General features: G+C 38.5%; 1 protein-coding gene across 5 annotated transcripts in view; it reads left to right on the top strand.

The window, feature by feature from the left end:
* DYRK1A (dual specificity tyrosine phosphorylation regulated kinase 1A) overlaps nucleotides 1–12,537 on the top strand; it is a 146,623-nt gene that overhangs the window by 42,088 nt on the left and 91,998 nt on the right. For 4 of the 5 annotated variants that reach the window (XM_081234254.1, XM_081234253.1, XM_081234256.1 and 1 more), the window contains exon 2: nucleotides 10,743–10,828. The exons of the other annotated variant lie outside the window; for it this stretch is intronic. In XM_081234254.1, coding sequence (XP_081090380.1) covers nucleotides 10,819–10,828 — 10 coding nt within the window. In that variant the 5' untranslated portion in view covers nucleotides 10,743–10,818. The remainder of the gene's footprint in view (nucleotides 1–10,742; nucleotides 10,829–12,537) is intronic. 5 annotated transcript variants of the gene reach the window in all.

Genomic DNA, 12,537 nt, shown 5'->3' with positions numbered 1-12,537 from the left:
ATACTTACTCTTGCTGAAGCTCGTGTTCAAGTATACCGTGTATAGATTTGAAGATCATAAATTGAGAAATAAAGCATACAATTCGAGCAAGAAAAATGGACTGGGACTGGCTAATTAAATTTGAGAAGAGAGATTGAGTGTCTTGATGTTCAGCTGGAGAAGAAGCTGAGGAATAAGTCTCTGCATCTGAAGAGTGTTTTGTAGGCTTTGTATAGTTATTTTGTTTCTTCAGAGTGCATAAAAAAACATGACCTTAAGTTAGTATGGAGGAATTTAGCATACAGTTTGACTCAGGATTGAAAATTCTCGATATAGTTTATCATGAGAATTATTCTTGGAGATGGGTAGATTTTCACTATAAATTTCGGATTTTATTCTGCATAAGGAGGAAGGGGTGCTTGAGATGGCGATTTAAAGGTATAACTAGACCTTTATTTCTAAGATTTATTTTAATATTAGTTCTAGTTTTCTTACCTGTTGTATGTTTCTTTTTTGATATTTCAATATAAGAGCAGCACTACTATGTTAAAGTTTGCAGTTTTGATTGAAAGGACAAACCAGAACAAGAAACAAACAAAACTCCACACAGGCAGCTAGCAAAATAGCATGCCCGTGTATGTAATTGATTTGCGTGACACTGAATGAGGTCCCCAGAGTTGAACATCCAGTCTAGTGAGGCCAGCGGAATTTGAAATATAGGTTGGGAAATGTTGACATTAACAAATCAGTCATATGTGTTAGGATTGTGACAGTGTGGCTGCTGATACCCCATGCCAGTCATTCATACAGAATTTCCACTGATCAAGAAAATTCTAGTTTAAGATTTTTTTTGTTGTTGTTTGTTTGTTTTTTTGCGGTACGCGGGCCTATCACTGTTGTGGCCTCTCCCGTTGCAGAGCACAGGCTCTGGACACACAGGCCCAGCGGCCATGGCTCACGGGCGCAGCCGCTCCGCGGCATGTGGGATCCTCCCAGACCGGGGCACGAACCCATGTCCCCTGCATCGGCAGGCGGACTCTCAACCACTGCGCCACCAGGGAAGCCCTAGTTTAAGATTTTAAGGTTTAAGATTTCGTTTCATTACAAAATGCACATTCATTTTAGAAACTTTAGAAGATACTGAAGATAAGAATAACAATATCCTGCAGTTCCTCTCTCTGGAGATAACTACTATTTGCATTTTGCGTGTAACCTGTCTTTTTTTTTTTCTGCACACAGTTATTCTCTCCTTTTTAAAAATGAATATATTTACATACTGCTTTATAGCCCACTTTTTCTATATAAGACAATATTTCCCATGTTGTTATTCTGTCATTCTAATGTGCTTATTGAACATCTGCTAGGCTATAATAGAAATATGAGATTGAGATTCACCAAGCAGTAGATAGTATCACTTGAGTAAGAATATAACATAAATTACTAAAATATAGTGGTCGATAAGTAAACGCAAGTTCAGAGGAGAGATTGGAGTGACTTTAAGCTGGATGAGGGAGAATTAAGGTGGTCTTGAAGAGTGGATAGGATTTAGGTAAAGAAAGGGCAAGTTTTAGAAAGGGGGAATGATTTGAGCATTGATGCAGAGGGAGGTTAAGTGGCATTTTATAGAATGCCATGCTGAGCTCTGAGTTCAGGGCAATAAGATTTGATCTAATGTTCCTAAGTTACAGAGGTTGAAAGTCTGTGCTTCAGGGATGTATGTGTGGCAGCTAAAGGTGCGATGAAATGGAACAAGGGATGAGCTGTCTTTAAGTGAAACAGTTCCCAAATCTGGCTGTGCTCAAGAATAACCTGGAAGTTCTTGTTTAAAAAACAACCAGATTCTTGAGTCCTTCTCCATGCTTCCTGAATCAGGATCTTTCAGGGTGGAGTCTGCAGTCTAGTTTTGGCAACCTCCTGTATTGTTTCTGACATACTCTCTGGCCTAGGAGATGCTTAGTTTAGGAGGCCTCTGTAATAGGTGTGAAATAGGGACTGATATAAGGACATGGACCAGGGTGATAACAGTAGGCATGGACGAGAACGGAAAGGCATGAGGCATTTTGAAAATCGATAGCATTTAGTGAGACCGTTCAGAGTAGCTAAAGAAGCCAGCAGTTTCTAGCATGGTTGTGGTGTCGGGGGCACGTGTAGAGATGGCAGTGTGAGCTGTGTAAGGAATGGATGAGGATGCCTTTTAGGCCTAGTGAGTTGAGGCAGTAATGTGGCACTGCCCGCAGCATCCAGCAGCTGTTGGACTAGATACTGAGTGAGCGGTCAGGGTAGAGAAGAGAGTCTGGAATTATTAGTTCAGAGTAAATCTTTGAAGTACTTCTTTTAGAGGGAAAGATGTATAGAAAAATGAGTTGGAGGGGCCAGACGATGGAACTGGAGAGTAACACCTGAGTTTGGAGCCAAAGGTGAAAGAGACATGGAGGATGATTGGTACCCTGAAATACAAGATCACACATTTTAAGAATTTTTTAGGAGGTAGCATTTCTCGTAAGTTCCACAAAAGTCTAGCAGGGATTTTGTACAACTAAACTCATTTTACTACTCTTAGTAATAGGCTTATTGGAAGAAAATGTAAGCTGTTAATAATAGTGTGTGCTTTTTTTTTTTATTATTTCTGGATCTTGTTTATCTGTATTTTTGAAATTCAAGGATAATTAAAATACAGTGGTTCGTAAAATTAAATATAATTATATGTATTAAAGTACACATAATCAACTAAGTATATATGTGCATGTACTTATGTAAATTAATTATATATAATGTATATTTTATAAATAAAATGTGTGTATATATATAAAATACTTTAGAAACATACATATATATATAAATACTTTAGACCATTCTATTTAGAAAAGTCAGTACTATCAGGAAGGAAAGAGTGAGCAGAGTAGTTTTTTATTGCATTTCTTAGAAACTAGTTATGAGAAGGGGTCGCAGACTATTATTGATTGAACGTATTCTTCCTAAGTGTCTTGTGTCTGATAGATATGCTTTGTTTCTGGAATGCATGCATGCATGAGATCACCCCAGATGTTCAGGTTAGGGAGGGACATGTCACGGGGGATGACACTAAGCACTGGATCTCAACCTTGTTTGATTCTCAAAGCACCTAGAGGTCGTTGGGCCACCCCTTTTTAATTCCTCTTATGAGCAGGATCGATTTGAGTAATAGAAAGTTTGAGTACATTATGTGTAGGTGATATGAAGCAAGCGCATCGCAGAAGAGATTGAAAAAATTTGTTTTGTTCATATTACTTTGCTTTTAATTCCTATTTACAAAGGGTTCCTGTACTCAATTTCGACATGTGAGGGTGTGTGTGTGTGTGTGCGTGCGTGTGTGTGTATGTGTGTATGTTTTTCACGGGAGAGGGGCTTTTTCACACCAGGCAGTTCTCAGATGGCAGCAGCGTGTCTGAGAATTCAGCCCAATTCTCACACTATCTACTTGGTAAAGGGCTCAGTCCTGTAAGACCCTCCACTTCTGACACCAAGCACAAGCCCAGGTTGTTACCTGGGCGTCTGACTGGCTACAAACTGGAGGTTCCTGTGACCTCCTCCTTAGGTTTGATTCATTTCCTAGAATGGCTCACAGAACTCACTTTTCTTTTTTTGGCCGTGCCTCGAAGCTTGTGGCATCTTAGTTCCCCAACCAGGTATCGAACCTGGGCCCTGTCAGCGAAAACTCCGAGTCCTGACCACTGGACCGCCAGGGAATTTCTCAACACAAGAATTTGTGTGGATTGGATGTGGGGTAAGCAATAGGAAAGAGATCCTAGATGATTAGGGTTTTAGTTTGGGAGATTGGGGTGTAGTGATACCCATTAACCAAAACTGAGAATACAGGAAGGAAAAGTGGATTTTTTTCCTGTCCTCCCTGGTCATTCCGCTTCTTTTTTGATCAAGAGAGAAGAGTGGGGAAATGACAAATTCAGTTTAATGTGGGGCCTGAGATCAGCGGCTTTGGAGTCTGGTTGGATTTGAATCTTATCTCTCTACAATTCGTCCTGTGTGACTTGGGGCAACTTCACTTCTCTGGGTCTTAGTTTCCTCACCTGTAAAATGGGTAATAGTGATACTTAACTTATGTAATTATTTATGGGAATTAAGTGAATTAAAGGAAAATGTTTATGTGTACATTAAATATAAGATACCTCGTATGCAGTAATAACTGGGAAGCAAAATCAAGCTCAGTTCACTGGACTCTCAGAAATGTGGGCCTGAACCTTAAAGGAGAGAGGTGGGCTAGAGGCAAGTTGGTATTTTCAGTCTGCTTAATTCCACATATAACTAAGATAGTCCTTAATGTTGCCTTTCAACCAAATCTTAGAAATGAGCCTTCTGGAACTTAGGTCTGCTTATGATAGGGATATTTCCTAGTATCTACTTTATATAGTAGTAGTCACTCTCCAGTAGTGGAAGTTAGGTTCCTGAAAAGTGCTGTGGTCTGAATATTAATGTTTGAGGAACTTGGAGTATAAGAGGATACATGCAGATATGTTGATAGACTTGAAGGTTTGAAATAAACCTGTGAAAATCATTGTTTTCACACTCACTAAAGGAGACAAAGGATGACAAGCAAAATAAAGTATCACTGGTAGTTTATATGTTTTTTAAAAAATAAATTATTTATCTTGGTTGTGTTGGGTCTTTGTTGCTGTGCACGGGCTTTCTCTAGTTTTGGTGAGCGGGGGCTACTCTTCATTGCGGCGTGCGGGCTTCTCATTGTGGTGGCTTCTCTTGTTGCGGAGCACGGGCTCTAGGCGCGCGGGCTTCAGTAGTTGTGGTTCACAGGCTCTAGAGCGCAGGCTCAGTAGTTGTGGCACACGGGCTTAGTTGCTCCGTGGCATGTGGGATCTTCGCGGACCAGGGATCGAACCCGTGTCCCCTGCATTGGCAGGTGGAGTCTTAACCACCGCGCCACCAGGGAAGTCCCTATATGTTTTGAATTAGTGGTAGGGTACCGGTACTTTTTTTTGGTCATAGCTTACTCCTAGAAACTTTTCAGTCTCTGCCCACCAGTCTTAAAAAAGATATTTGTCAATGTGTTACGCGTTATAACAGATAATATGCCTATGAGTTATTTCCCTCCTGTTTTCCTGTATTTATTGCCATATACGAATACTCAGTGCCTAATTTTGTCTCAGTTTAGCACAGATACAATCCTGGAGAGGCCGGGTAACTTGGTGCTTGAGGTAGCAAAAATTGGGGCAATATTTATTTAATCCACTCAGCTCTGTCTTCTTGAACCTTTTCTCTGGTGCTCACTCAGGATTGTGTTAGTTCTTTATGTACAGTTTCATGAGAAATCACATCCTTCTTCTTAAACCCATGCATGTATCAGCTACTTCCACTTCCAGCGTGCCATTGGAGTCATAAATTCCAAGACCCAGGTTTTCAGTCCTTCATGTTCTTTTTATCTTGCCTGAGGCTTTAGTGTAAAAATAACTTATCTGCTATTGGTTTTTACACTCTTTTCATCTTGTCTCCTTAATTTTTTTTTTTTTTTTTTTTTTGGTAAAGGGAATATAGAACGAACTGTTACATGCTGTAATCAGAATTTCTCTGCTAGGCTGACTTTTCAGGAGAGTTACTTTTCCATTCCCCTAAAGTGAAATACTTTATACAAATTAATTTACTGCTTATGAGCTTTATTTCATGTTTGGTAGGGCTGAGGCAGAAGAGTGGTGAGTCTAAAATCACACTAAGTCACCTAGATTCTTGTAGGTTTGCAATTTTCTCATAACCACTTCAGTGATTCCTAATGAGAGGCATCTTGGAGTGGTGGAAAGTAGTGAACTTTGGTGTGGGACCAGAGTTCTCAAGCTGTGCCCATAGGCCAGGCGGGTTAATCTCTCTGACCCTTGATTTCCCCACTGTTGATAACAGTGCCTACTTGTACGGTGTGTGTCAACATCTGTGAAGTGTCTCAGCTGATGGTGTATAGCAAATGGCTTTTTCCCTGCAGTTTTTACTCATAATTTCAATTTGATATCATCTTATGCTTTTTACCTTTTTACTTTTTTTTTTTTTTTTTAAGACTGTGACTATTTCCTAGGGATCCTGGGGGAAATCACAAATGTTCCTGGTTTTTAGGATTTCTCTTGAAACCCCCAGTTAGTGAAAGGACTTTTTTCTGTGTATGCCATTTGATCATCTTATTGGGAATTAGAGTTATAGATTTTTTATTTTCCTTGTGTGTTAGGTATCAAAACATTTCCCCCATGACTCCTTTGGCTATTATAATTCTTGAAAATCTATTTCTAAAATTATCTGGAAAAAAGACATTTTCTTCTTCTATCACTTCCTTGCTCTGTTAGTGTAAATGAGCAGAAGTTTATAAGGAAAGCTAGTCACAGAGTATAATTTTACGATAATCACATTGTAACTTGATCCATGGAATCAAATTTTAGGTCTTTCAAATTAGTTTTCATTTTTTTTAACATCTTCATTGGAGTATAATTGCTTTACAATGGTGTGTTAGTTTCTGCTGTAGAACAAAGTGAATCAGCCATACATATACGTATATCCCCATATCTCCTCCCTCTTGCGTCTCCCTCCCACCCTCCCTATCCCACCCCTCTAGGTGGTCACAAAGCCCCGAGCTGATCTCCCTGTGCTATGCGGCTGCTTCCCACTAGCCATCCAGTTTACATTTGGTAGTACATATAAGTCCATGCCACTCTCTCAACTTTGTTTTCATTTTTGTAGCTTGTTATTTTATTTTTTGTAGCTTATTCTTAATTGGCATCTTCTGAACTATCAGAATTGTCCTTTTAAATCTCATTGTGCATTATATTTTATTTTTTCATGTGGGTTAAATTTTTAAAATTGTGAATATATGAATATATGAGAATATATATTGATATAACACGTAAAATTAAAAGGTCATAAAAAGAACTGTATGCTTGTACCCAGATTAAGAAATAAAATAGTACCTACCAGTACTTCTGAAGCTTGTATCAGACTGATTTTTTTCACCGGCTGCTTATAATACTTCCCTACTACTTTAGTTATTTTGGAACTAGATACAGGGCTTCCCTGTTAGCGCAGTTGTTAAGAAACCGCCAGCCAATGCAGGGGACATGGGTTCGAGCCCAGGTCCGGGAGGATCCCACATGGTGCGGAGCAACTAAGCCCAGGCGCCACAGATACTGAGCCTGAGCTCTAGAACCCGCGAGCCACAACTACTGAGCCCGCGTGCTACAACTACTGAAGCCCGCATGCCTAGAGCCTGGGCTCCCCAACAAGAGAAGCCACTGCAACGAGAAGCCCGCGCGCCACAATGAAGAGTAGCTCCCGCTCGCCGCAGCTAGAGAAAACCCGTGCACAGCAACAGACCTATCACAGTCAAAAATAAATAAATAAAATTATTAAAAAAAAAACAAAACTAGATACAGTTTTTAGTTTTGCCTCAGTTCAAAACATTGTGTCGTTAGAGAATACATCAATACCTGCCATTTAGTTTATTAACTCTTGAGTTAATCTGGATTTGCCATATCATGCTAATGCATTCATTTCAATCATAGTTTTGCCACTCTAGTTTTTTTTCAGATTTGTAGTAATTTTATAAATCTCAGCATGACAGTGCTTTTGATTGGGTGTCTCGATATCCTCCCACCCTCTCTCCCCTCCTCTCATCTCCTCCACCCCTCTTGAGAAAGAGAGATAAGAGAGACAGACACAAAGAGACCGAGTCTGATACCTTCCTGAGCATACCATGCATGTAAACTCAGCTTGTTGAAATTCTCTTATCCCTGCAGATGTGCTGTAGGTTAATTTTATGCAGTGATTTTCAGACAACTAAAAATTGGTTTGTAAGTTTAGCTTCAAAAACCACTTAAGCTCAGTTCCTGGATTGTTCATAGACCATTGTATTGCCTTGGGCAAAATGTGAGCTAAAACATACTGTAAAAGATTTTGAGGACTATGGGAGGATCATATGGTAAGGATAGTAAGTAGATGCTTTTTGTTGGCGTCTGATTTTGCTCCATAATTTGTGAATGGCTCCATTTGTGGGGGAAAAGATAAAAAATTCACTGTAGGTTTTTCTCAGAAAAAATGAAAATATGACTGTCTGGATTTGTAAGCTTCTTTTTTTTTTTTTTTTTTTTTTGTTTAAGAAGATGTTGGGGGTAGGAGTTTATTAACTTATTTATTTATTTTTGCTGTGTTGGGTCTTCGTTTCTGTGCCAGGGCTTTCTCCAGTTGTGGCAAGCAGGGGCCACTCTTCATCGCGGTGCGCGGGCCTCTCACTATCGCGGCCTCTCATTGCGGAGCACAGGCTCCAGACGTGCAGGCTCAGTAGTTGTGGCTCACGGGCCCAGTTGCTCCGCGGCATGTGGGATCCTCCCAGACCAGGGCTCGAACCCATGTCCCCTGCAATAGCAGGCAGATTCTCAACCACTGCACCACCAGGGAAGCCCCTGTAAACTTCTTTAGAAAGAAAATTGTATCTATAATTGGCAAAGTACATTTGTTGTTCGCTGTTACCTACTTATTGTCATTAAAACTCACATCTATTTTTTGAAAAGTGACCAGCCTGAAGGATATATTGGAATAATCGCTAGAATCTTTATTTAAAGTAATCCAAGATCAAGACTTGAGGAGTTTATCATTTCTCAGTATATGATGGTTTAGTTGCTGCATATGTCAGCAGCAGATTTTGTAACTTACAGAAATTCTTTACCCTTTGCTAAAGGCTGCTTTTCAAATGAGTGTGATTAAATGGTTTTTTTTTTTTTTCTAAAAGATGTCAGTTTTAGGGTGAGACCATTTTGATAATCCAGAGTCAGTTGCATTATCCATTGTGCCACCGGCCGACTCATCTTTTCCTATTGAAACCATTGAAGTTGGCAGGGCATAGGTAGCATTGTGACATCTTACAGGTGAAGAATATGATGTCAAGAGCCTGAAGGATTTGAAAATGTGCAGTTCATGGCAAGAGATTTAAAAATTCACATTTTCGTTTACCATAGTTTATGCTAGAATTGTAAAGACTGACCATTTATGAGGGAAAAATTATTAGAAAACTATGTCTTTGAAGTAAAAATCTTGAATCTTGATGATTCAAATATTATTTTTGTAAATAAAACTGTTTTGATGCACTACTTTAATGTTCATCCATGTATCTGTCCATATCCCCTTTCCCCCAAGTTGGGTACTAATTGGTCACATGCCTAGGGTTTTCCTTGATACCACAGCAGCATCTAAGCTGGAAAAGTGGTTCTCCAGGAATGGAATCTGGAATCCAGGGAATGATTTCAGACACAGGTAGTTCCTAATTTACAAGTAGTTCATACACGTAAACCCCTTCCCTGAGCTGCTCTTTCAGTTGCTGCTATTTGGAGTACAGAATTTGAGCTTTTAAAGAACTTCTGGGGTTCAAAAGTAAGTAGAAGCAGAAATAAGTGAAAAGCAGAAATATTTGGTGGCAGTAAATATAGAGTCAAATCCATATTATGACCCACTTGCATAAAAATGTTTTTCCTCAAACTATCTCAGTAGTTTTTAACAGTATTTTGCAGCACTGTTAGAATTCTACCATTTAGGGGTTTATTTGGGCTAACTAGCTAGCATCCTTGTTGAAAACCGCAAATATTAAAGTGAATTATTTCAGCCCTGTTGATTTCTTCCTATCACATACCTGAAATGAAGTACACTGAGGCAATAGGAGCTTTGGGTGGTAATTTAGGAACATACTTAGGGGAAGGCATTGTTGTTATTAGCAGGATGATTGGAATGTCATAATGTAAAATTGAGGGAATTACAGGCATCAGGAGTTGAGAGAGTGCTAACAAGGGAAAACAACCTATTTCAGAATTTGTCCGGATAAAGAGAGGATCTAGAATTGGTTAAGTTTCTATGTTTCTTCTGCAGGGTCCCCCGTGCCCATGGCTGGTGTAATTATCTTTTGGGTTCAATAGATGTCTTTTGGCTAGTCTGGGAACTTGGCCAACATAAGCAACATTGTTTCATTAGGAATAATACTTAGTTCCACAGCATCAATTTGAAAAATAGATTTTTAGACCAAACTCATGTATAAGTTAGGTTTCAGCCTGTGCTTGTCTTTGTCTTGTCTGTCATCACGTGCTCTCAGTTGACAATAGCTCCGAGGTTGCTTTTCTTTCCCATCAGTCATGGAATTTGCTGGCCAATAATAAAATAGCAGTGGAAGTAATAAGTAGGAAGTAAAGTGAAAGAATTAATACAGTAAGTACAAGAAGCCACTCGGAGAGCAAAAGAGGGCTTGTGGGCTTAGGGGAACAGTTGGTGAGCAGTGTCTCAGAACTTAATTTACCAGTAACATTGGTAGATTGACATGTGATCGTTCCTATAGAGTAACTTTCATTACCTCTGATAGTAAGCCATGGTGAAAAGTGAATTCACATTTACTGATTTTTGAATTGATGTAGATTACAAAATGTAGATGTTTTTTATTTGGATAAAATTACATAGAATAGTGTAATATTGACAGTTTATTTCATCCCTAGAAATGTGTGAAATTTTTGTTGGTGGTAGTCAGATTTTAAAACTGTTTTTCTCCCTGACAGTTAAATATTTTATATTTTATATATAATTGCTTTTCATTAATGAAAATTATTTTCAAGTAAGCTTAAATAAATGTGAGGAAATGAATTTGCAGTAATTTTATCTCTGTGTTTTGGGGATTGTATTTACATTAGATGTTCCTCAATTAGGGGTAATTGTCGTGCATCCTTATCTCTTATCATAATCTGTTTTTCTTCACACAGTGTTATAGTTTTGCTGCTGGACTCTTCCCTCCCTTCCCCCACCCCATCAGGATGATATGAGACTTGAAAGAAGACGATGCATACAGGTGACTCAAGTTTTGAAATACAGTAAAACTGTGGCTGTCTGAGAGAATGTGGGAACTGGTGGTATATTTTGAATGCGGGAGCTTTCTGATAAACAGCATTAGTGGGGAGAATTATTTAGATCAATAAATGCAAAGATAGTTGGGATGTTTATTAAACTTGACTTTGGGAATCAGTTTGATAATCAGCGACAGATAGTGGTATTGATACAAATACAGCATAGTGATTGCTAGTACTTGACCTTTTCAAAAGGGGTGTTGGCTAATACTTTGGCGAGAATTGAAGTATTTCTGTTAAAAATAAATAAAATATCCACCTTTATGGTTGAATGCATGTTCCCCCAGATCCCTGTTAGAAGAGAGCAGATCTTTTAAAGGCATAGGGAGTAGATGTTAGTAGTGTGTCTTAAGTCTCTGACAATTCAGTTAAGGGTATTATACCCATATGTATGATTCCTTAAAAAATATGGTGTGGGATTTTGTTTTTTCTTTCCTGCCTCTCCATCCCTTCCTTCATTCCTCTCTTTCTCCTTTCTTTCTTCCTTTTCTCCTTCCCTTTTATCCTTTTGTCATTTGTATTTATACAAGAGAAGCAGTATAGAAGGCATTTTTGAAAGAATATTTTTGATTGCTTTATAATTAATTGAGGTGATCTTAACTTATACATGGAAAAATGGAGGCTTGTTCCATCTGTGGCTGTGTTTGAGCTCTTGAAAATGTAGTGTAGCTAATGGATGAAGTGTTACTAACTTTTAAACTTGAATGTTCTTAAATCAGGCCGATTAGGAGGTATTTTGTTGAACCAAGTGGCTTATATGCAGACCTGGTCAGAGATAGTCTTATTTGATTTATAAACTGTTTAAAAGAGTGATCTTTAACTGGAAAAGAAGTAACCACATAAATCTTGGATAGATGCTTAATTACTTTATTGGTGAAGGTGTTAAGGTTTTTGTGATTGCTTTTTATTTGGGTGATCTTTGTTTTCTAAAAAGAAAAAAATTACTGTTTTTTGACTTCAGCTTGGGATTTTAAAAAATAATGTCTCAGGTGTGCCATTTTGTATGAAGAAATGTGCTTGAGTATATATTAAATTTAATTATAGATCAAATCATATTTTACATTCATGAGGGACTCAAAGAATCTGATGATAATTCTTTTTTGAGTAAAAGGTGTTTGAGTAATTATCTCTGTAATCTGTCTCTCGGGTGCACATGTGTACTTGCCTGTACATATTAGAGGTACACCACGTACACATTCTGGCTGAGTGGCTGACAAAAGCAACGTGATGCTAAGGCTGAATGTCCGTGTCATAGAGGAAGAAACAGGAGTATTTACAGAAAGAATTACAGAATTTTATGAAGATTGTGTTGTCAGATTTTATACGTTTCAGCTCCCGGATCGACTCACTACACTGCACATTGGCTATACCAAGTAGATGCTCACTTTCACCTGAGGTCAGTAGAGGAACAGAGTATTCTGGGGGTATCTCACACATGTATCCATGAACAGTAATGATGTTGGAGATTTTCCCTTAAGAAATTTTGAGGGGGCAAAGTCGCTATTTTACTTCTAGTTCACCTTCATAAGACATGAAGAGTTTCTAAATAACTCTTTTCCTTGAAAGGCTTATGGATGAAATGAAATATCTAAAGAGTAAATCCAGTTTATAAAGGTTATCTAGTTAATTTTATGAATGCTAGAACACACAACAA

The sequence above is a fragment of the Mesoplodon bidens genome (assembly GCF_964165515.1).
Source record: "Mesoplodon bidens genome assembly, chromosome: 5".
Lineage (NCBI taxonomy): Eukaryota > Metazoa > Chordata > Mammalia > Artiodactyla > Ziphiidae > Mesoplodon > Mesoplodon bidens.
Note: the sequence above shows the minus strand (reverse complement) of the source record. Positions and strands in the feature narration are given on the sequence as shown.